Source organism: Micropterus salmoides, unplaced genomic scaffold (assembly GCF_014851395.1).
Source record: "Micropterus salmoides isolate LMB-PRFRI ecotype aquatic unplaced genomic scaffold, ASM1485139v1 Ms_hic_scaffold_15, whole genome shotgun sequence".
Taxonomy (NCBI): Eukaryota; Metazoa; Chordata; class Actinopteri; order Centrarchiformes; family Centrarchidae; genus Micropterus; species Micropterus salmoides.
In genome coordinates, this window is record NW_024040596.1 from 3712139 (window position 1) to 3737457 (window position 25319).

At 39.9% G+C, this 25319-nt stretch overlaps 1 protein-coding gene across 2 annotated transcripts in view; it reads right to left on the minus strand.

The window, feature by feature from the left end:
* The window catches only part of slc4a3 (solute carrier family 4 member 3), a 36162-nt gene that overhangs the window by 7418 nt on the left and 3425 nt on the right, over positions 1-25319 (minus strand). For both annotated transcript variants that reach the window (XM_038720066.1, XM_038720067.1), the window contains 12 exons: positions 22447-22670; positions 11437-11579; positions 9833-10013; positions 9473-9608; positions 4554-4734; positions 3705-3810; positions 3195-3379; positions 2472-2691; positions 1212-1427; positions 974-1122; positions 689-883; positions 285-464 (listed from right to left, as the gene is read on the minus strand). In XM_038720066.1, the coding sequence (XP_038575994.1) occupies positions 285-464; positions 689-883; positions 974-1122; positions 1212-1427; positions 2472-2691; positions 3195-3379; positions 3705-3810; positions 4554-4734; positions 9473-9608; positions 9833-10013; positions 11437-11579; positions 22447-22670 (2116 nt within the window). The remainder of the gene's footprint in view (positions 1-284; positions 465-688; positions 884-973; positions 1123-1211; positions 1428-2471; positions 2692-3194; positions 3380-3704; positions 3811-4553; positions 4735-9472; positions 9609-9832; positions 10014-11436; positions 11580-22446; positions 22671-25319) is intronic.

Consider the following 25319-nt stretch of genomic DNA (forward strand, 5'->3'; position numbering starts at 1 on the left):
CATTCCTTCCACAGAAGATGACAAAGTGGTGAAAACAACCGACGTCAACAATACATGCTTCAAAATATTCAAAAATCAGCTTCGCAAATGTACCGAATTGTGCGGGAGAAAGAGAGCTTCCAACACGTTTGTTCAACTCGAATTTTGGTCAGAAACACAAAAAGTCTGCGGGATTTTGTTCATTGACAAAAAAGCTCCACATGAGACATTTAAATGATCATGAGCAACCTGACATCTACTGTTTGAATTGATCGTTTTTTCAGAGACTCAGTAAGGCAGCGTACCTTGCCACCTAAAAACCGACTGTTTCGGAATTTCCTGAGGAAGAAAGCAACAAAGAAAGTGCCTATCATGAGGACTAGAGACAGGAGAGCAGTGTTGGGCTGGTTGAGGATGTGGTCATTCACATAATCAGTAGCTGGGGAACTGGGATACACTGCCATCAGTGGATGTTCCTTAAAAACCTGGAAACAAGAAGAGAGTGTCAGTTTATCCTCTGTTGATTGGTTTTATGGGCTATTTGTAGATGACAAGGAAAGGGTTAACTGGAAGTGCTGTATTTTAAATTACAATAAATGAATAATTAAGAACACATTCTGCTATCTTGTTATGAGGGAGCATTCAAAAAGTGTTATTTACTGTCCAAACGATCGAGCTCAGCGCGCTGTGCGATATCTGGAGTAGTTACCTTGATGAGCTTAGAGAAAGTCTCATAGATGAAGATAAGGGAGATGAGGAAAGCAAAAATCTCCTGGGTAAAGGGTGAGATGTAGCGAACAAGAAAGCTGCCCTCCGCTGCCACAATCACCAGCACAATGAAGACGAGCCAGAAACCAATCCACACTCGACCAGTCAGGTACTCGTAGTTATGGGCCTGACAGAACTGAGTGAAAAGATAAAGACATGATGGTTATATGTTCAGGGAAAAATGGGAAATGTGTAACACAAGGCGAATTTGCGTTCTCAGAAGTACCTTGTAGTAGGCCTCTTCAAACACCAGTAAGGGTCCTGAGAAGCCTATGATGAGAAGGGGCTGGCCAGCAAGCAGCGAGAATATAATTCCAAGAGTTGCAGTTGACACAATTAGCTCCGTCACTCCCATCATGCCCTCTGTTTTTTCTCCTGTATGTAAATACAGCGAAAAACACATCTTCAGAGCACAGTTATCAAAACGTCAGTCAAATTTCTAGTTTCTCGTAGTTTCCCTTTACCCAGCAGGCCTCCGAAGGTAATAGTGGGCGACAGTGCAGCAAAATAGATGAAGATGACGGCAGCGATGCACTGCGTGTCCACAGCATCCTTTAAGTCGCTGATGTAGTGTGGGTAGCGGCGGCGGATGTCGTGGATCAGGCCTCCAAAAGGGATCCCTGAGCGCTTTAATGGGTCCACCTCCTGGTCTCCCTCCTCCTCCTCCTCTGGACTCACCTCTAGGGGGTTTGTTACAGGTTCCATTACATTAAGAAAATACTAAGGATCATCATCATCTTAATAATACAGTAGTTAATAAAAATGTATTAAATTATTAAATTAAAGACTGTAAAAAAAACACCACCAAATTAAAAAGGTAAGAGGCAACTCACTGTCATAAGGAAAACACTGGCAGGTGAAAGGTATTGTCCAGCGTATCTAAAGCCTGAGCTGCTCCTTTATTACCATGAACAGGGGCACTATAGTTTAGTCGATCCTACATAAACCGTCCTGCTACCTTAAATACTTACAAGAGTAACAAATGCGTAGTAAGCTGAAAATACTCACCAACAAATGCGCTTTTTACTCCTGTTTGAATAAAGCTTCCTAAAAACTAAAGTACCCAGCTGTTTAAGGAAATTACTGAGAATTACTAATATTTTTGTGTTGTGTGAAATGTTAAGATTTATATATGTGAAAGGTTCCTAGAGCTGCACTTTTCAGTAGTTTTACAAATGATGATGATACATCCCATCACCTCGGTAAAGTAAGCGTTCATACTGTAGCTTTAGCAGGTTGTATATTATCTACAATAACATTATAACAACATTAACATAACTTATAGTATATGATAAAGTTCTTGATATGATTGATGCTTAACAGCTGCCATCCACCTATTAAAATGTCCAACCAGTACTTTTTTAACATATAAATCCAATGTATATAATACATATAGATTAAAAATTCACATTATGTGTTCCTCAAGATGTGCCTTGCTGTCTTCCATTGTCTTTAAATAGTTGTAGTTACATAGTTTTTATACTAGGGGATGCCAAAGACATTTTACAATTCTACACATAGTGGCCTATGGGAGCGCCATAAGGATGGGATTATTCTACATTCTTCTTAACGTCAACTAATCTCATGAAAAGAGGTCTGCACACAATTAAAAGGCGTTGCATTGCAGGTTAACATTGGTTTGCAGGATCAGAGGTGCCTCCTTCAAACCTAGTAATTGAGAATTTAGCTTAGAAAAGAGGCTCTTCAGGGACTTGACAGACTACCTTTGTTGTTCTGCTCCAATCCAGCAGAGGACTGCTGCCTCTTGAGTTCTCTTTCCTTCCTCTTGCGCATCATCTGCTTCTGGAAGTCAGCCACCGTCTTCAGGAGGTCTTTGCCTTCCACATCGGAGGGTGGAATGACGATGCTGCAGTCCAAGAATTCATTGATACCATTCAGGAGGTCCTGTCTGTCGTCAGCAAAATAGGCCACCTCGTGGAAACTCTACAGCAAAACACAATTGAATGTCATCACCAGAATAATAAAGAAAGGTTTACCATCTTATCCGTGATTAGAAAATTACTCCAATCAATTATTAAACATCTCAGGTGCCTTTCAGGGCCATGTACAGCAGAAGGTCACGTAGCCACTAGGATTAACTTTTGGAAAGTCATTATTTTATATTTTATGCAACACAAAAATATGCAATGGGTTGCTTTGTCATTTTGAGGAAGATAATTTGCATGTTTTCTTCATTTTGTGTAATACTAACATGTCTGTCCTCTTTGTGAGGCTTTCCTGGTTGAATGAAAATGAACCTTAGATGTCCTCTGAATAAAATCCACCTCCAAATCATAATGGCCCGAAAGAATATAATCACATTTTAATGGTTACTTATTTATAATATTTGTGTACAAAATGGCATAACGTGTTCTAATCTAAATCAGATTCTGATTGTTTAAGAGTGACTGAAATATGGTGTTACATCTTTAAAGTTTTACATCTACCTTGTCAGACATTAGAGTGGCGAAGGAGCGTCCGATCTCATGATAGTCCACGTTGGACTGAATGGGACCAAGCAGGATGAAAATGAAGCGAACAGGGACGGGGACCTCCAGCACCGACTCCAGGAGGACTGCCTCATTCAACCTGACGAAGGCCATGGCTGGCTGTTCCAGAAAATCGACACAGCCTGACAGGACACAAAAACAAAACCACAATTAGCATTATTTTATTCTTACATTCATCACCTGTTTATTCTGATAACACAGCACGTCCATGTCCATAACAACTTTTGTAGTGCTAAATTTGCTGTTAGGTTAGATTGTTTTACCAGCCACACGACAAAGTTAAGGCTAAACCAGGTTTGGATGCAATGCAAGCTGCATTTGACACACAGCCTTAATGGAAAATTTACTACAAGCAGATTCAACATCTAGCAGTTTTAAATAAACAGAAGAAAAGAAAAGACATAACTCCTCAAAGTAATCTACTTTGTCAAAACTCCCAGAGCTTACCAACTAAAACGATGACAGCCTCGGCATCTTTGGGAATCTTGGCGAGGAGTTTCATCGATCTGGCGGCGGCTGGAAAGCTCTCAGGATGCACAGGGTGGAGAGATTTCTTGGAGGGAGAACAGAACAAACATAATCCACATTGTTCTAATAACCAATGTGATGTGACACCATAACTTAGCACGGGACCAGTAATGTGAGATTATTGAGGGAATAACGTGTCTGTATGAACAATAATATTCTAATTCTTCTCCTGTGCATTTTAAACTACACAACTGGATGTCTGGTCCTTTATGTTTAAGCTGAATTATTTTAACAGTCTGTTTTAAATATCAAGCCATGGGGAACGTTAAGTTTTCACAGTTAATGCATCAAGAAGCTTTAACTAGAAGCACCTGTAAGCTGACTAAGAACATAATTCAACACATGTGGCCAGGGAGGCTCACTTTCTCTGACATCAAGAACTACCTACGTGACTTCTGACCTCATGGAGGGGTGTTTCAAAGAACAGTTTGTGAGCCACAGGCTTCACATCAGGAATTTAGTATAATCATGCTTAAATCTGTGCTTACTGCTGCTTCTAAGAACTTAATGAAAACCAAAAAGAAGAACAAGACAGCTCAACATCTCTTTTATCTTTGTCCATTTAGATAGTTGAGTTCAATTATCCTTGTGGATTCTTGTCAAAACTAGTTTGGCTCTGGCAAATCACACTTACTTTGCTGTCTGCCCGCACGGCTTCCACTATGTCAGAGGCTATCATCACTCAGATCTCACATGTCACAAAGAGACTCAAAGAGTAAAGTGTAAAGGTGATGCTGTAGACTTAAGTCAAAACAAATGGAAACTTACAAACAGGCTGACAAACACATCTTGTTTTGGGTCGTATACTGGCCCCTTGTTCTCGTCCTCTTGCCCTTCAGTCACCATTAGTGGCAGAGTGGGTTCCTGGACGTGGTTGTGATTGATGCTGCTATGAAGACTGCTGGATGAGTGGTGGCGGTGAAAACGTTGTTTCATATCATTCGGATGGCTGTGGGAAAAAGAAACAAACAATGTGACAAGGTTAACACATTGATGTTTAGCAAGTAGTGTTTACCAGGAGCACCACATTAGTTTTAGTGGGTTAGCATGCTACAGCTAATAAAAGTCCAGCTGAGGCTGTAGGAGTGTCATTCACTGCTGAACCAAAGAAGGATAAGCACAAATTAAAATGTTAACCTGATGAAGGCCATTTTCATTGTATTCCATCCAACAGCTGTACAAATATTTCACTCTGAACCAAAAAAGGTAGCCTCCTGCTGGCACCAGGTGAAGAGTAAGAGGATACAACATCATGAAGATCAACACCAAATTTTGTGCGAGCCCATCCAGTTGATGAAGTCCACTCAGTCCACTGGAAACATCGACGTGCTACATGAGAAGATCACCAAAGTCCTTAGGATTGATTTGCTGTGTATCATGAACGTCTGCAGCAAATTTCATGGCAATCCATTAAATAGGTGTTAAGAACTTTGGACTGAAGTTGTGGGATGACTGACTAGCTTTACCCATAACGCAACACCGCTAGCATGGCTAAAAAGTAGTTAGGACCGGGAGGATTGCTCTCTATTATGTTCTAATAACGCTTAAAGTTTCGTTCAAACTTTATCTGGCAGACTCAATGTCAGCATTACAGACTTTACTTTAGTTTCAGCCATTTAAAACAAAACACAAACCCTCCTAACAGGTGCTTCTGCAACAGATTGGCGCAGCACCACAACCTTGTACTCTATAAACACATACTCAGTCCAATATGTTTCAAAATCTCGTCTTTTAACAGGATCTCACTGGCTTCATTGATGAAAGGAGTTTCCTGAGTTGTCACAAATTTGATTGTGTTTCACCTACTCTACCTTCTGTTCATTCGACATCTTCTGTTCATTCGACATCTTTTACATCATGCAGCTGGTACTGCAGCTCATAAATTCATCAGCAAAATCCTTTTCTCAATTCAAGCTTATTAGTAAGTTCTAATGTCTTGGGAATATCTGAGTTGACATATTCATTTTCCAAAATGTAATATTTGCATTAAAACATGAATGAAACAACCAGAGAATTATCTCTGCTGCCTTATTATCTAAGCTTTTGTGCATGGGAGTGTTAGCATGTTTCGCTCCCTCTGAAAGAGAAGTATTTAGTGTCACATCAGACAGTTTTTTTTTTTTTTTTTAAACACTGCTTCATTACATCACTGCTCAGTCTAATGGTGACATCACCTCACTCATTAGGCCCACATGGTCCAATAAGACGTCACCCCAAATTGGAAGCGACAGCCCCGTGAAACAAAAGAACGAGGTGTGACACTGCAGTGAATTGTGCTCGAGCTTTTCCAGAGGATCTTTAAAGTGGTCTGAGTAAGCGATGAGCTCAGATTTAGCAGCACCTCAGTGTGTTTCTTTCCACGCTGTAAATCTGATATCTCAGACGGGTGATGACTCTAATGATGACAGAGTGTTTTTTTCCCTGTGGACGCAACCAGTGGGAATTTATGTGGAAAGGCTGTGAAAGATGGAATGAACACATGATGGGCCTACTGCTAAGAAAACACGCTGGCCAGTTTATTTTGCTTTTGTTGTGTCGTTTTATGTGTGCAAAATCCATCCCCTGCACATTAGCCTTTAGTGAAACAGCAAGGTTGGCCACCACAATGTTAGTAATGTGGAATTATTTGCTATAATCTATTGGCCAAATCCAAACTGTGTCATCACACCAAAGCATTCTTCATGCATTACTGTTACTGATCAAACCAAGGCGGTACCATTCTGACTTGACATAGGAGGAGCCAGACTGGACCAGAGGCTTAGCAGAGCTGTGTACAGAGACATAAGGGTAAGAGGAGTTCTTTGGAAAAGAATATGAAAGCAGGTACAAGTGAAAGTTTATCCTTGACCTTGGCAACAGCACTTATCAAAACGATCAAAGTCCATTTAGCAACAGTTCTGGAGCTTTCGACTGTATGACATGATAACATTTGAGAACTTTTAAGCCAACATGGACGAGAAGTTCATGAGAAGTGCTCATAACAATGGAAATTTGTACACCTGCAACTCTACAACGACCGGGCAAACTCCATCTCCTAAGGAACCTAAGGAACAGCTAATAAGTGGACCTACTGTCAACAGGTGTTTATGTCTGCAAGTGAGCACTGACACCAAATTGTATGCATGTCGACTCAAAGAAAGAAGACTAATAGTCTGCAGCCATGCTGGAAGTTTGAGGGTCCAAAAGGCTAATGTCAACATGCTAACATGCCTAAAATGACAATGTTAACAAGCCGATGCTTAGCAGGAATAATGTTTACCATGTTCACTTACTTTAAATTAGCTGATTAACACTAGACACAATAAAGCACAGCTGATGAGAAGGTCATTAGTTTGAAACTCCTGTAGAGGCCAGAGGATCACTCACTTGCTACTTTTCATCCTAGCGTTCATGTTCCCCACACAACCAAATTTAATGTCAATTAGCAATCTCAGTCTCCTGGTGGCGCTAGAGTCAGAGGGATCATCAAAATCATCAGGATTTGTTTTCATAGCGCCATAAATATATCTACAACTTTTCACCAAATTCAATCCCAACAGTTGTGGAGACAATTCTTATATATAGATGTCAAGGTCATGGTGGCCCTATAGGAAAAGTCAGGGGAGCATTTAGCCAGGCTTCATCTGGGGACCTTGTCATGACAATAACTTCAGTAGTTACAGTAATGGCTGACCAGCAGACCAAAAGACTGACACATGCTGTCCTTGGACTTGTTTCTAATGACCTTTTCTGCCTGTCATTAGTTGTGGAATAGCATTTAACGTGACCCCTGATTTGACACAAAATATTAACTGGGGGATGAGTGAGCATGACGACAACATCCGTACTTTTGATGGGCATGGCTTATCTTTCCCTTCGGTAATTCAGTTTGACAGCCAACATTTAGTTAACTTGTTTTTTGTTTGTTATATAACCGAATAATAAATCTATAATGCGCTACGTGTAGTGCACTATCCCACTGGCAATGTGTTAGGTCAGTTTAGCTGGCATGTCAATGCAAGGGCTAATCAATAAGTGGGGACCATTTGAGAGAGCAGATAGCCAGGAGATGACATGTCACATATATTTGCATCAAGCCACATGTTTATTTGACTTTTTTATACAGCAGTGTGCCGGATCTGATGTAACTATCCCCTCTGGTGTTTTGTCAGCTGCAGCTGAGATAATTTGTGTTTTTGAGGTTTTCTAGTGGGCAAGTCACTGAAAGCACGTTGTGGTGTCACATGATAACCAAGTCTACTAACATACACTAACACTATAACACCCAATAATTTCAAACAACACCATCGAACTACAGTGGCTGACTGGGCTGGCTGGAGAGAACCTGCTCATGCAGAAACCACAAAACATTTTAGAAACATAAAGATAAAAAAACCTAGATTTATGAAAAGCAACAAAAAGGCTGGTTTCAAGGTAGCAAGTTCATTTATTCACTTTTTCAAAGCCAAAGCTAACGCTGTCTTTTTCATTCTCCTTAGCGTGTAGCTCTGAGCATCAGATTCAAACACCTACTCTTTTGTGTATGAAACAGAAGTAAGTCTGAAAAGGACTGAATGGGCAAAAATACTGCAAAGGCAAACAAAGGCAGAGATCAAGGGGCCAGGATGGCTCACACAATGAAGAGTCAAACTTTTAATCTGACTGTCTAAGCTTTAAGACCCAGTGCAGCCAGCTACAGCACAGTCTTGACATTTGAAATTTAGTCAACCCCGGGGAAGTACACCAGATGTGCCAAGTGTTGTTAAATGTCAAAATTTGGAAATTCCCTGTTCAGTTCCCCCGAGTTTGACTTTTTCTAACAACCTCCACTCCACTGATGATTAATGAGGAAGAGAGAAAGGGCTAGGTTTTTATTCTCCATGCTCCCATATATACAATCCATGATCGAAATGTAAATAAAGCTGCATCCACACTACCATACACCGACGGGTCGGTTAATACATGGATAAAGAAATGATTAAATCTAAGACAACACTGTGTTTGGGGCCTGACTCATGAAGCAGGAGTTGTGGGTTAGTCATCGAACTTTGGGATGGAGTGGGATTAAATCGAGATCTGTTGTCGTGGTAACTAAGACCACAGACCAAAACGGCAAGTACGAGCTCTTCTTCAGGCTTAAGAAGAAAGTCCTTCTTAATCAAATGAAAAAGTGACAAATGCTAAAGCTGCCAATATTATTTAAAATTCTAACATAAATCTTTAAAAACAAATCATGAATGTAAAGTAGTTTTTAGCAAACTTAACTCAAACTGGTGTAAATAGGGCATTTCCAGAGGACTATTTTCAGCAGCGGATTAATACACAATTTCCAGGAGCAATGTATGTTGGCAGTGTTTGTAATTAATAAAATGTAATATTACACATTAATGTGCTGAAATTCTTGAAAGTCATGAATCAGTGTAGCCTCATATTCCATTAGTGGAGACCTGAAGAACCTGATTCCTGCCAATGGACCTTCATCAATTTTCTCCAAGACTTTGTACTATGACCAGCCTCATGTGACTGGCTGTCAGGATTGTTAGTATTCGGTTTAGTGAAGCTGAGTATGAGCCAACAATGTAACAGCTGCCTTTAACCCCCCCTGGGATGCCACTACAAAACTGACTGTACTGAAACCAGGTGATAAAAATGTTCTCTTTTCCGAGAGGTACATCATATTAGAAGTCTGTGTCAGCCTGGTGACTGACCAGTGTTTGAGAAGCAGAGCCCGAAGGACACTGGGTCTGTCCTCAGCTCGGATCTGATCAGAGATGATCATCGTCTCCACCACCAGATGGATGATGCCGGGCAGTGTCTTCTGCTCGAGGTCCAGAAGGACGGCGCCTGGGGAAGGAAGGTGCGGGAAATAAGGAGCCAAATATAATTGTCCAAGGTGGTTTAAAGAGCATCCGCATGTGAATGTCAAAAGGGAGAAAAGGTTTCAAGTCTACATATTGTTATTTGAGAAATTTTGCCAAAACCACATTGGATTGCACATAGATATGGGTAAACCGTAAGACCAGCGCAGTGAGCATCTGCTTTGCTGTTTGCCTGCAGGAGCTGTTTACCGTGCGTGATGGTGCGGCGAAGTTCCAGCAGGCTGCGGAAGGAGAGTGAGGCCACATGAGGTTTGCCCCAGCGTTCTGTCTCCTCCTCCACATCCTCTTCAAACTTGATCCAGCGGGCCCGCTCCTTCCATTGCATTTCATGGTCTTTCTCCACAATCAGCTCGTTCAGCTCCACAAACAACTGGAGATCGAGTGAAGCAGACATATTAGAAAAAAAAAAAAAAAGATACATGGCTTAACACTTATTAGGTACTGGAAACTGAGCAGATGATTGTTAACATATAGTGATTGGGAAAAACTGAAGAAAAAACTGCATTTATATATTTTACGCAATTAGGAAAATGAATTCAAAGACAGCTAATCCAATGACGGAGTCAACACACATGTTTATGGAAACCAACTAAAGTAAGTGGTTTGGATCCAGCTAAGAGTGGTTTGGACTAAGAGGAGAGACGTTTTGTCACTTTCCATCATGGAATTCATTTTGTGTGTGTTCTCAGACATTTTTGCTGTCAAACTGAGCTGAAACATAAGAAGCAATTTTGTATTTAAGTCTCAACAGATCAATGAAGAGGAGTTTGCTTAAGCTAAGACTACACTCTCGGAGGTATGGACTTTATAAAATGTATTGCATTTATGGATTCATACTTATCAATAAGTATGCACTAATCAATATTTTGCATAAAAAAATGAATCAAACGACTATGTGTAATGAAATACGTCTCATTATAGCGATAAATATACAACAAATTATCACCCAATTTTACAATTCTCCTCAGGTTGAAGGACTGTTTTAGGTCATTCTTTTAACTTTGCTTTACGTTTAAGTTCACTCTTAATGCTTTCTTGAATCTTGTTTCTAAGAGCAGTAGGCAGCTGTTTTTAGTACAAAAACCACTGTTAAAGGCATTGTATTGAACCTGCCTTGTGCTAAATAGCTGACAAAGTTAGCAGCTAGCTAGTGAGCACTGTGGAGCAGCAGGATGTCAAATATTTCCACTCAGGAGTTGGTGTAGACCAAACCAGAACTACTAGGAAAGTGAATATTGGACTGGTAGACAGAATGGCCACTCCTAATGAATGCTAATGATGCTCTGTGTCTGCTGAATGTGTAAATAGACAATTGCATGCTAACATGTTCACCATGATTTAATAAGGTGATGTCAGTGTTGTGTTTGTAGGTACACTGAACAGCCTAAGGCACACCTGTGCAATCCCCATGCTGTCTGATCAGCATCTGGATATGCCACACCTGTGAGGTGGATGGATTATCTCGGCAAAGGAGAAGTGCTCATCGGCACGGATTATGACAGATTTGTGAACAATATTTGAGAGAAATAGGCCTTTTGTGTACATAGAGAAAGTCTTAGATCTTTGAATTCAGCTCATGATGAATGGGGGCAAAAACAAAAGTGTTGCGTTTATAATTTTGTTCAGTGTAGTTCGTTTGCCCCAAGATGGCCAAGAAATGATTACTGGTTTTAAAAATGATGATATTTCGGTTTTAATAAAGGAAACTTTATGATTTTATGTTATGTTAAGTATTCCCACAATTGTCAGTATACAGATTAATGTAGCTGGGGGGAAAAAGGTGTGCTGTAAACCTCATGAATTTTCTTATCTGCTGCTCTCTTCTTCTTCTTCAGACTGCATAGTGGTGTGGAACTGTTGGCCCGGTTCACCAGACATCGTGATGACTTCTTCACCAGGTGACGTCTCACCCCGGGGTTGTCCTCAAATCTGTGACCTGAACAAGTATTTTAAGACAAAATGAAAAAGTTCAACATTGCTGAGTATTTCAGAAACCAACCTAACTGGGTCCGTTCAGTAACCATTAGCCTGAAATGCTCTTTTTAGGACTGTGAACAAATAAAACATCCTTTCTAACTCTGAAATGTGCTCCATGCTGGAAAATCAAAAATCAAATTTGTATGTCTGTTTAAGTTTCCAGCTGACAGAAAAACATCCAATAAGAGAAGGAAAAGGCTCCATGGGTGAGTGAGAATATATGTACGCCATTGGAAACTGTTACAGAGAAGGTGGTTTTGCCCTCAGACATCTGTCATTTCAAAAAGAGTCATTTCATTTTCAATTTCCTTGACCCACAAATCATAGTTTATTGAATTTAGCATAATAAGGAGGAGGATGACGTAGCTATCATTTCCCATGAAAGACAGGGGAAGCTTTGGATAAAGGAACTGGGAAATGAAAAGAAAAAGGCTAGCCACCTGTGTGGCAATGTGTTTAGAGAGGGGATGTCTTAATGTGATTTAAGGTAATAATTATATGTTAGCCAAATACTAAAGTTGACGTATTCAGTATTTTGAGGCCCAGCATGTGTTTTTATAGGTATTTGGTGGTATTTAGGTCAGGAAAAACATAGAAAAATTAGGACTTAGGAAAAACATAGAAAAGAAGCTGTCGTTTTGCAAGTTTTTACTGCAAATTAGGAGATCCACTGCAATAAACATTTTGTTAGCTTTATTTATTTTGACAAAGCTCAAAATGCAGCAGAGACTATTCTGAAATATTTCCCTGTTGATACTTTAAAAGAGGCTCAAGCATCAATATTTGAGAGTAATAATAATGCTGTAACAGGCAAAAGCACTAACACAGTTACGATGTAAGAGCACAATTACCGGAAGGACATTTGAGGTTACATTATGACATGGGGTTGGTGTATTTAAGGTCAGGAATTAAATCTGGGGCAGCTTAGAAATAAACATTTTCATTCAGTCTGCTGTCGACTAGTCAGACCAGCCAATGGCTGAATGTAAGTTCCTACTCAATAAACACTGTCTTTTTTAATCTTACATGTGCAGCCAGAGGTAACCAAAGTGGATGTGAGAGATTGATCATTGATCATCATGCCTTCCTCAGGGAAACAGAGAGAAATTTAAATCAAGATAAAGTTAGACTGTATTTCACATGGTAGCGTTGCCAAAGGGAAAAACCTGTCCTCCTATCTGATATGAATGAGCTGATTTCTCTCACCATAGGGTACTAGTTGCCAAATCCAAACCTGAATACATGTAAATACAAATATACCATATTATGCAAAGGGGGAATTGGAGTGACTTTAGGGAGTCTTTAAAAGGCAATGTCAAGTCTACCTACGAATCAAACACAATTGTTTTTTAATATTAGACATAACTGACTGTAAAGCCTTGTTTCACATTCATACACATTTGAGTATCAATTATTTTGTAGTAAACTAGAAGAAAAACCCTTTGGCTTTTTCTCTGTGATGGGACTTTACATGGGCAACATGAGCAGCCACATGACTAATCTGTATTGCTCACTTGGGTCAATGACAAGACACACATGTTCTAGATTAATACTTATACTGAGGAAAACAACTCAGCTAAACTATCCCTGTGTAACCATCTCATTTTGATTATACCAAACTATGTGCCTTTTAGAGATTAAATAACTCCCAATAATGACCAAAACAAATTGCTTCAATATCAAAAATAATAAGCCACTTGATTTGCTTGCCAGATGCCATGCTGTCCACATCAATTGTTGTAAAAAACTAATTTGCACCAAAGTGGTAACTAAATAATGTAAACTATCCAGCTTCATTTGAATCCAAAACAAAAGGGACCCAACCCTTTTATTCTTTTATTTTATTGCATATAGTGACATTTCCTTTTACTTCTGTTACTAATCTGCAAGAGCCTAACTACACATTGTTCAATGAATAAGTCTTACTGTTAAATGTGTATAAAATGAGAAGGGATTTGGCCTTTATAAAACTGAAAGAAAGAAAAACCCAGTTTAAACATTACGTTATGAACAATTTAATGGGTAGTGCTTAAAAGCACTGGTTCTATATTACAAGCTTAATGGAATTAGATATCCCGATATAAAGCATAACGGCTAAATTTATCCATGAACTATACAAAATAAAACAGTGGTTACAATCTGATGCATAAATGTCAGTAAGGACCTACTGATGAGTTTTTTTGTCAGTGCCTCTAAATGCTTGTTCCTTACTAAGAAGTCATTCTCATTCAAAGCTTTGCTTTGCAAATACTTTCGAACTGTTTATGAGTTTTTTCAGTCTGTGTTTTATTTCTTAACCAGATATGGTTAATATTCATGGTAACTGTTATGCACTTTGGTCACTAATTGCAATTTTAGGACCTGCTAAAAAAAGAGCAGGGGTCAGAAATGGTGTGTTGCTAGTAGCCAGGGGTTATTAACTTGGGGACTAACATGGCCCTCATGTGAGGAGGGCCCACAAAGATATTAGAATGAATAGACATAGCTATGGGGAGGGGCCCAAAGACAATGCCTATGTACAGGGTCCAGAATTTTGTGCTACATTGTGAAAGAGTTTACAGCCACGCCAGCAGGTCTGTAAAGCTATACAATGCAACAACATGATCATGCTAACATGTTCAAAATACCAATGTTACCATGCTGATGTTTACCAAGTCATGTTTACCATGGCCATTATCTTAGGTTAGCATTTTAAGATGCTAACAATTGCTAATTAGCACTAAACCCAAAGTACAGCTGAGGCTCATGAAAGTGTCATTAGCTTTATTTCTTCACTATCCAAAGTAATTTTGACCTGATGATGTGGCTAGAGGAATCATCAGGGGATCTCCAAAGTCACAACAATTCATCTTCTGGGGATCATGAATGTCTTTACAAAATTTCATTGTTTACCAGCTGACACTACCCTCCCTTCAGCCCAAAAAATAGATTTAAAATGAAGACAAGTGGTTTCATTATTGTCCAAAATGAACTTGAACAAATCAAAGACAAGCTGACACAAGCTCAGTGCCACATTTAACTTTACATTAATGGTTAATGGTGTTTGGCAGACACAGTAATCAAAAGGCAACCAGCAATACTGCTCAAAATTCAAACAATAATATCAATCATGAATCATTGGTTAATGCTATTAGCTTCATATACTATGAGATAACTATATGAGTACCAATCACAGTTCCATTACTTTATATTAGAATAATGAAGGACAAAATGTGAAGTTATAGTTCCTACCCTGTGTACCCAGAGTAACAAAGTTGGTGCTAGCTGTGTTCAGCTACAACTTAACACTACATCAATTAGCGCTTATAAATGTGTCAAGGTATTGCAAGCGGATCACCTTCATTTCTTTTGCATGTGTGGGAACCTAGCTTCATCACAGGACAAATGTGCCATGTTTATCCAAACTGGGATAAAAATAGCAGAACCACACATTGTTTGTCAATGAAATATCTTTCCGCTCTAGCTGTGGCTAACCCTAAAGCCAAATGGGTGCCACTGGATCAATAGGAAAGCAGGAAGCAGGAGCAGTCGAGCACAGTGTCAATTCGCTCAATACCGTGGACAACTTAGTTCTGTGTGTGGCCATGAATGAGCCTTACATTGCCATTAATTAGACGAGCAGCAAGCTACATAATCAATGGAAACAAGTGAGTTCCCGCCCATTGATTAACCATGAAAAAACAGATTAAAATGCTCGCCCATGTGATTTTCTTATGATTGCATCAGCACTTCTTTCATCGGAAGCTTGACGTTACTTTCGCAACGGTCAAAGCTCTTTGAATGGACAGATATGTAATGCTACTCAGTAAGAGTAAAGGTATATTTCCACACGACTTACGGATAGGCTCGACTGTTGACTCCAGTTGAGTGTGGATTGACTCAAGCAAGTCATAGTCATCAAAATCCAAAACAAACTCTTCAAAGTCCTCCAACCCCTCCATATTGGACAACGAGCTGCAGTGCTCATGTGAGTGCTGCCTCGGAGCGCCAAAGCCTTTTTGGACACTGCACCGACGTTCTGGAGCAAAGTGGTCAAGGCAACGCTTCTTATCAGAGGTCCCATGGCCTTGGTTGTCCTGTCCCTCAATGTCTGTCATCTCCACGGTCGGTACCTCCTCCTATCCTCCTCTCTCCAAGTGAACACACTGCTCATCCAGGGCTTCCAACTCTTCAGCGCCGTTGCTCGCCCTGGGTCACTGTTCTGATCAGCCTGGGTCTACCAGCCTAGCCTACCTCTGATGTACTGCTCTGGTCGTGCAAAATTACTGATGTGTAAACCAGCTCAGATTACAGATAAGTATAAAAATACTTTCACCTCAAGGAACCAAAAATAAAATATCTTGTGTTCCGGGACTACAACTTATAATAAGTTATATGAAGCAAGAACCAAGCACAAAAAAAAGAAATATCTTGGAAATTTTGAAAGAATGTGTCAGTCCAAATGATCACTCTTCAGTCTAAAAATACTATAGACACAGGATCCTAAATATTTTTTTTGCCTTAAATCCAAACAAAATGCAAAGTTGTAGCTACACCCTCAGGCAGACGCCCCCCTGCTGGATCCACAATCAGAGAGATGCATACATAGTAGCAGCATTCCCTTTAGCTGCAACTTCAAAAGGAAGTATTGATATGGGCTGGTCTACTTTGTGAGACCCGCCTGTCAGCTGAATGGTAGTGCCGCCTTTTTTTAATGATGTCCACAGCCCATTGATCTTTGTGGCTGTTGGAAAACCGACATAAAGTGGAACGGAGTAGAAGAGTTGCCATCACTTTCCAGCCATGTGATGTGTACGAGGGTAAAGGTCAAGTTCCAAAGTTGCCATCTCCCATCTCCAGCGGAATTGCATTAAACTGAAAAAAGCACACATATACACAAAACACATGCAGAAAAATACACTGAGAACTCAAAGTACACAAACACTACTACTGTAGAGCGAAAGCCTAACTGGTGAGAATAATAGAATAACACCTACGAATCAGCTCCGGCAGTCTGCTTAGTGAGATATCATGGTGCTAATTATCAGAGCGAGCTGCACCATTCCTGTACCGATGTCTCCATGGAAACCATGCGTCCTCTGAGGTGTCGTGGTCTGACTAGTCCACAACAGGTGCACCAACTAGAGCTAATCAGCACCCTCTCTATAACGTGATTGACATGCTTGAATATTGTGTCTCCCTGTCACTGTGCATTTTCATGTATGCATGCGTTTATATCTTGTATATTGTAAGAAAGCAGAAGGCATTTTCATTTTTACTGACTGGTATTTCTGACAGACCAGACAGCCAAACAGCTTGCTCAGCATACTACTGAAAGAGTTCATTATTGGGCTGAACAATTTGTGGGAAGTATCTACACTGATTTTTCTTTTCTGAGATAAATGACACATTGTTTATTATATTAAATAATTGTTTTCTATATTTGGACCGTCTGGTCTATTTGGGGTCTCCATAACATTGGATTTCTACCAACATATCTTGTTTTTACATGAAAATAATCTTGTGAAATGCTGTTTGTCACTTCGCAGAGATTGACACCAGCTCTGGGGTTCCACTATATCCCAGGACCTGAAGTGGGAGCCCAACACGGACACCATCATCAAGAAGGCCCAGCAGAGGAAGTACTTCCTGCGCCAGCTCACGAAGCTTCGAAGTTTCAATGAATAAGTCACCCAAAGTTCATAATAAGACTAAAATCAACTCACAATTGAAGATTACAGATTACCAGACTGAAACAGAGGGACATACAGCGGTGATATACATGGCCTATCAATGTTGAGCATCACTGCCTACAAAGCAGATAGCTTGTTTCGAGTGACAGTCCTGTTTTCTGTTTCCAGATGGTTCCTAAACAGTCAATGACTACTCTGCTCTGTTAAAGCAGGAAAGGCCAGGGGCAGGGTCCCTGCTAAAGTAGAATCGACTGCAGCATCTGTTAATTATTGCCCCTGAATGCTGCGAGAGAGCTTTTGCCTCCCCATCCCTCTCTCCTCTTCTGTCCTTTTGTTCTCTTTCCCTTCCTAACTTTAACCGAACATGTGCGTTGGATGCGCGTACATGCGCGCGTACATGCGTATTCCTGTTTATAATAAACAACTGACAGATGCTGCAGACTCTAATCTTGAATGAACTAAAACTATATGAATTGATGAACTTTTACTTTGGTGTTTCCATCAACGTGTTAGTAATGATACAGACCTCAGTATCAGCACCTGTATACTTTCTAACCACACAGTGTTTGCTTTTTGCACTTTGCAAGTGGGTTAGTTGCTGCTCTGCGCGCATGAGATGACACAGATTCTCTATTGACAAAATAAGACAAACCTGGATTTACAGGAATAAAAAAAACAAAACAATGTACATTCTGCATAAATGCGTCTGTGGATCTACAGACATCAGTGAAGTGAAGAAATCTGCCATTTTATGTTTTTTCTTCTCCATTCACTAGCTGTGAGCAGTTGTGCTGAGTAGCTAAGCTTTTAGCTGAGGTGAAGGCAAGCAGTCATGTCAGGATTCTTAAATAGAAAACCACATAAATGTTTAATGAAATTTGCCAAATTTGGTCGTTCGAGACCCTCAACAGAACAATGTATCCAGAAGCACTCTCCTGTCAGATCAACAGCTATGGTCTCTCTACCATGTACTGTACTAACATGCTACTTTGGGAAGGCATTGGGTAAGATAACCTCTGAAAGAAATGGCAATTTATTTTAAGAATCATTTTTTTTGAAGAGGAGATGAGGATGTGAGCTGAATATACATGCTATTTTAGTGTTAATGCATTTGATTCAGTGTCTCGTATTACAACAAGATCTGTAAACTTATATACATCAAGGTAAAAGAAACTATGATGAAGATCCAGGAGTATTCTGGAGTTCTCCTTATTATAGGCAACCTAAATGGGACTATCAATTACAGATATTATGAGTATGACATTTTTTCTGTCCTCCATCCTTTGTGTTGTTTTGTTGGAAGCTTATTTTTACCAGTGTATGCAGGGGCCAGGAGCTGTGTGGGTTGGTTTCATGAGACAGAATGTGTGGGACGCCCACAGTGGAGCCAAGTCAGAGGCAGCAGTAAAAACAAAACAAAACATGTCAATGGTCAGGAACCAGAGCAGAAAGGAAGTCAGTAAACATTGCAACAGGCTTTCCAGGTCAACCACTATTTCAAAGAGGCAGGAATAATAACAAGATACTTTAACCATGTTTATCAAAAATGACTGTCCCATTACCGTTGACATAAATAATATATTGATGAATTTATTTAACTATAGTATACAGTCTTGAGACACTTACCATACTCCATGTGAAATATCTCTTATATGCCAAGGATCCGATTACTGAAGGCCAGGAAAATCAAACTAGCCATCATTTCTTTGAACTAACCTCCAATACTGACATCTCTCAATGCAGGCCAACACACACCTATGGAAACGTCTGGGATTTACCAATAACTTTAATCTTACAAACATTTGGCATAAACTTTTTTTTAAATTTGGGGAAATGAATAACCAGCATAAATACACAGGCTGAACCACATGCAACCCTACATGAACTCTATAGCTAATTTTATCAGAACTATCCTGGGAACCACATTAGGTGCTATCATGGAGGTCTAAAGGAGAATTGGTAAGCATAGTCACCGACTGATATATAAAAGTAAAATTGAATAAGCTCAGAAACTACCATTTAGGGTGCATTCAGACCAGGAAAGTCCACTAGTTCACTTGCTTTGTTCTGGACCAAATACAACGTTGATATTTTTTGTTTGGTATGGTTCGCTTTCACGCTGCCCTTTTTGCAGGAGAACCAGAATTTATAAACAAAACCACATGTGTGCTGAGGTAACACTGGTATAGGTAATTCTGGAGCGAGAAAAGCAGGAACCTTTCGATTCACGGAGAGAGCACGCTCTTATGTGCGAGTACCATGGCATGCTGACAGTGGCACTGCGGGGAGGACAGATCAAAGAGAAAGGCAATGTCCATACAACCAGATGAACAGATTGTTACATCAGAAAATATTACTGCTAACATTACTGCATCCTGCTAAGTGTAGTTCTATCACACTCTGCATAGCCACACAGTGTAGATATCTAGATGCAGTTATTAGTGTAATTAAAGACGCAATCTGCACTGACTACTAGAGCCTGTTAACCCAGAGCCCGCAGTTTGGAACTGGGCCGAGACCCCCTCTTAGGGTACTTTCACACCTGCCTTGTTTAGTTCGGTTGAATGGCACTAGAGTTCGTTTTGCCCCTTGGTGCGGTTCGTTTGGGCAGGTGTGAATGCAGCAGTCGCACTCGGGTGTGCACCAAAAGCGGACCAAACAAACTAACTCTGGTGCGGTTCACCTGTGGTTTGAAAGCAAACGAACCAAACACAGGATTTTACAATAGCAGAGATGTGATCTGAGCATCATTTCCAAAGCACTAATAAATCCATCTGCTAACAGCGACACGTGTTCACCGATCTTATAATTGATCTGTATAAGCCGCTATGTTTATAAAAATCATTTTATATGGTATGGCCTACTTGTCAGCGCGGGTATTTCCCTGATTAATAGGTTAAAATCTGTTAAAAAAAGAGGTCAAGTAGTATTCAGTTTACCCTGTCGGTTCATTAAGTCCATAAAAAATGTGTGACAGCGATACCACAGTATACTATAGGCGAATTATTACTGTACATGTCCTGTTTTTACTTTATTATTCATAATAGGCTATGCGGTCGATCTGCTGCCTAGCATTGCTAATCATGCTTATAATAAATTTTTACTTCGTGAGCTCTTTGCGATACAGATCAGAAGCGTTAAAGTGCTGCACAAACTTCTGTCAGTCACTGGAGTTTGATTTCCCCACGTGGGTCCTGATGATGCAGGATGACAGTCGCCAAAGCTGTCCAATCAACAAGTTACCTGTACCAAGGGTGCAAATGAACCTGAGTTCAACTCAATCGAACCAAACAAGCATCAGAGGGAATCATCTCCTGTTGCCCTGCTCCAAAGCTCTTGTTCTCAATAGCAATAAGAACATTTAAAGGTAGTTCTTCAGCCTACTGATAACACTGAAGTGGCACAGCAATGTCATGACTTTATAGAACCAAATATGCTACAAGGCTGCTACTGATTCAGATTTTAACCCGTATTATACTTGCAGATAGGCAAAAAAACAAACAATAAAATAACATATTTGTTTAATACAGGATAATTGGTTGACAAAATATATTTTTAAAAACACCTCTAAACACTTTCACCCAGGAGTTGAGATCATCAAAAACGATCAGAAAACTGATTCATGCCTTTATTTCAGGCCGACTCTATATTGTAACACACTTTTTACTGGTCTCCTACAAAAAAACGGAGAGACTTCCGCTTATTTAGCTCGACTATTAACCAAAACCGAGAGGAGAGCGCTCATTATTCCAGTTCTAGCTGCTCTGCACTGGCTCCCTGTAACATTATAGCAACATCATGTAAGATTTGGTGTAATTTGGCACCCCGAGTGTACCTGACTGCTGACGTAAATAAGGACAGCTGGACACGTGCATTGTTATGATTGTATTACTTATGATGCACAACTAGCAAGTGGACAACTTTGCTAACACAGCCAAACATAAAGTGCAACAACACAAGACACAGCAATATTACTTTACTACTCCAACAGAAAGAATGCCAGCCGGCATCCAGGAGCCTCTTGCTTGATCACTCGCCTTTTCTCTTCTTAGATTTATCCATCAAAATCCTCTTTTTTTCTCTGCCATGTTGCTTTATGTTGCTCGCTGGCCCAGCTGTTATTTTAAAAAGTGATACAATGTTGCTCGGTCACTCGCCCATATCTAGCAATCTTGAGGTGACGTTAACAAACTTAGGAGGCTACACTCGTTACTGTACGAGTACTGTCTCTGCTTTTTGCTTCTTCTTATAGCTTGCTTGCTGAAGAGTCGTGTTGGTGTGTGATGTAGTGCCGTAAATGCCAAATGATGCCGTTCTGGTGACAGATTTCCTGCCTGGGAGCCCAAAGCTACATAGTGCTATAACAGGCGCTGCGGCCCAGAGTAGCAATTACAGAGTGTACCATCAAAATGATTTTAGGCTGTTATTTTAAGATAAAATTACTAAATAATGTTGCTTTAATAATTGACTTTAAGGTCCTCCTCCTAATATACAAAGCCCTTAATGAGCTAACGCTATATTGCTAACTCCCTTGTTAACTACTTGCCTTTAAGAGCACTGCAATTATCTGCTGCTGGTTTCTTGGAGGTTCCCAGAGAAAAGAAAATATGGGCTTCCGCCATTTGTCAATTACGTCCCAAAGCTATGGAACATACTACCTGTAGATATCAGGGAACGAGCTTGCTAAATATTTTTACAAGAAAGCTAAAAAACGTATCTCTGCACTTTAATTAGCTATGACTTTCCTAATACAGGCTGGAAACTCCTTCTGCACTTTGCTTCGCACTTATGCACTGCTACACTAGCTGTATTTTACCGTCTTTTCCTTTTATTCTATTTTCATCTTTATTTTTACTATTATTAATCAGTGGTCTTTATTTTCCATCTTATATTATGCATTCCTCATTTTTGTCTTGTTTTTACTATTATCATCAAGTGGGTTTTATTCTCCATTGTATTTTACATTAATTGTGGCGTTCTATCCCTGTTTTTATGTTAATTCTATGTCTACTTTCATGTGAAGCACTAATTTTATTGTGGTAATGCACTCTGAGCTGCGTGTATAAAAGGTGCTAAACAAATAAAGTGTATTATTATTAGTATTATCTACAGTGCCCGTCACCTAAAATTAAAACTTAATTATATCTCCCTTACTTTTCATGTCATCCAGATCGGCACTGGCCAACATCTGGGCCTCAGCCTCATCAGTGGGCACCTGCTGGTAGATGGCTGTCTCCAGAGCAGTCATGCTGCCTATGCAGATCCGCTCCCGCAGGTCATAGTTGCTCCGCTGGGCGCCCGCCAGGCGATGGTGGATGGGCTTCCTACAGAACCAGCCGCGGGTCATGGTTGAACTTGAGGGATCTGATCCTGGAACACTGACAAAAAGCAAATATAGATATTGGTAAAAAAAAATTTAAAATTATAAAATGTTGTGACAATAAGCTCCACATCATACGACATTGGGAAATAATGTCATACGAATGTGTTGAAATTTAGAGAATTAAATGAAGCTGCTGACTGAAATGCTCTGTGTTGTGCCTCTTGGTTGCATTGCTGTCTCTTCACCAGTAGAGGGCTTCACAACACAGCAGCAGGCCAGGATCTCCTCACCAACCCCCTGAGTCATCCTCGGCTGCGTTCACTCAAAACCCATCTTGCATGGTACAGGCGGTGGCGTTTCTGGGCTTTTATCCAACCAGGCATTGTCAGACACAAATACCTGAATCAGCATGGGGCCCCTCACATCCCAGCACCAAACTTCATGATGGTTATCATGTTTGCTGGACAAATGAGTGTTCTAGTACCTACAATTCAGCTGGAGCCGTAAGCATCACAGCCTTAAGAGCTTTATATATAGGTTATTAGTGTGTGTTGATATGTTTGATGTTTACATTCCCAATGAAACATTTAAGTTGCTAATTTAAAGTTCACATCTGAGTCTATGCATGCAATAAGAGCAGAAACAATCTGTGTTAGAAGAGAATCGAAAATATCCTATCTTCTTGTCGGCTTGATTCTGTTTTCTGTTGCTTGTATCTTTTGCTGCTCAGAAAAGCATTTCTTTATTAAAATTGTACATTTAACATTTACATTTGATGCTGGGAGTCAGTTCTGAATTTAGAAAGAAAAATAAACCATTAAAAATGAATTCAATTATCTTTAATCCAGCTTTGATATCTGTATTCCTTCTTATAGCATGGCCAGCAACACTCATTTCTGTCAGGCTGGCAGGCGGCTGATAAATTTGAAAGTACACCACAAACATTGTTCTAACCAATCCACGGTAAACCCATCTACAAGGCATATTAAACGGCAGGTAACCATAGCAACGTACTTCTGTGTAACATCTGTTTCATTCTACATTATCCACTACATTAACACTCCCTGGTGAAACAGACTTATTAAATGGATAATAATAAAAAGGACAAACGACCTTTGAAGCTGCACAATCTACTATTATAGGAATCAATCACAATGGATCAAAAGACAGTGTGTAATGTGAAAGGAGTTGCTCACAGTGATGAACCCACAGCGCATTTTCACCCAACTCTGCAGTTCAGCTCGGCATTTCCAAGCTGATTGTTTTAGTTTTATGGCCCTCAACTTTGTTTCATTAGCACTGCTCTCATCATCCTTGTTTCCAGCCACAGCCGGCTGCTGTTTACCGCAAAAAAGCCCCAACACAGAGCTAAAAGGAGAGTAAATACTGGACTGACGTTCATCAGGTGGCCAAAAACTCAAGACCAAATGAATGCTAATTTTGCGCATCTTGCCAAAATATTAAAAAGGCTATAACTACTTTAAGAGATGATTTATTAAATTTATCAATGTTTTGTTTACAGCCTTTTCAGCTGACCAAAATTATATGATTCAACAGTCTCATTAATTTCCTATGGATGTGTTTTGGAACATGAAGTAGTTGAGGATAAATCAATATAACCTGTGTTGACTACAGAAATTGGCCTTTCATACAGCAGACATTTTACCTTGCTATAGCAGCAAAGGCACGGGTGTTACTAATTACATGAACGTGTTTTTAGCCACACGAGGGGGCAGCAGTCTAAGCTATAAACACAACACTGACAAATTATCATCTTATAAAGCTCGTCGGCGAAGAGAAGACACGTAGCAACATTACCATTCTCTCAAGTCGCCCTGACGAGTGGAAGTCCAATGTTCACTCATCTTTTAGCTGTGTGATTTGCACCCGTTCTTAGTTTAGCAAAGCAGTTTGCTGAAAGATGCTTAGTAGAGGAAGGCTCAGTAGAAGTGGGAGGAGCCGCAGAGCCAGGAGATAATTCTCTGTAGGTTTGCTACTACATGCGATGCCTTTCACAAAATATTATTTGATTTGTTTAGATAAAAAACATTAATAATATAATATTGCAGTGTGCCCCAAGTCTATGGAATAAATACTGTCCCAAATGTATTGTAGCTGTGTGGAAAAGTTTGAATGTGTATCTGAATATCTGAAAAGGCCAAAGTTTACAGGTACGGGTCGATTCTACAGGTACAAAACAAACCTACAGTTACAAGCACTTTTATCCCACATTTGACCATCCAATCAGGAATATCAGTTGACCATCCAATCACAGATTCGCAGTCTGTCACATTGCTGTAAAGTTAGACTACAGTCATGTTGAACAGAACATTGAGGCTAAGACAAAAATATATTTCAATCCACGTCGTCACGTAAAAGCAAAAAAACTAGGGAGAAAAGTAAACACAAGTACTCGTTTTGGATCAACATAAATTAGGCAAGCAAAGAATTATCACTCTGCTTTGGTTTGTGATATATATATATGGATTATGGAAATGCATTCACTGTCTGTTATTTTGAAGCCAAAACTCCCTGCAAGAAGGCCCACCTCCCTGGATCTGTGATTGGATGGTGAACATTCCTGATTGGATAATCAAATGAGATCTGACAATGAGATGGGACAAAACTACTTGTAACTGTAGGTTTGTTTTGTACCTGTAGATAGTGACTGGTCTTAAGACCACGTTTTGAAGGTCTTGCTTTC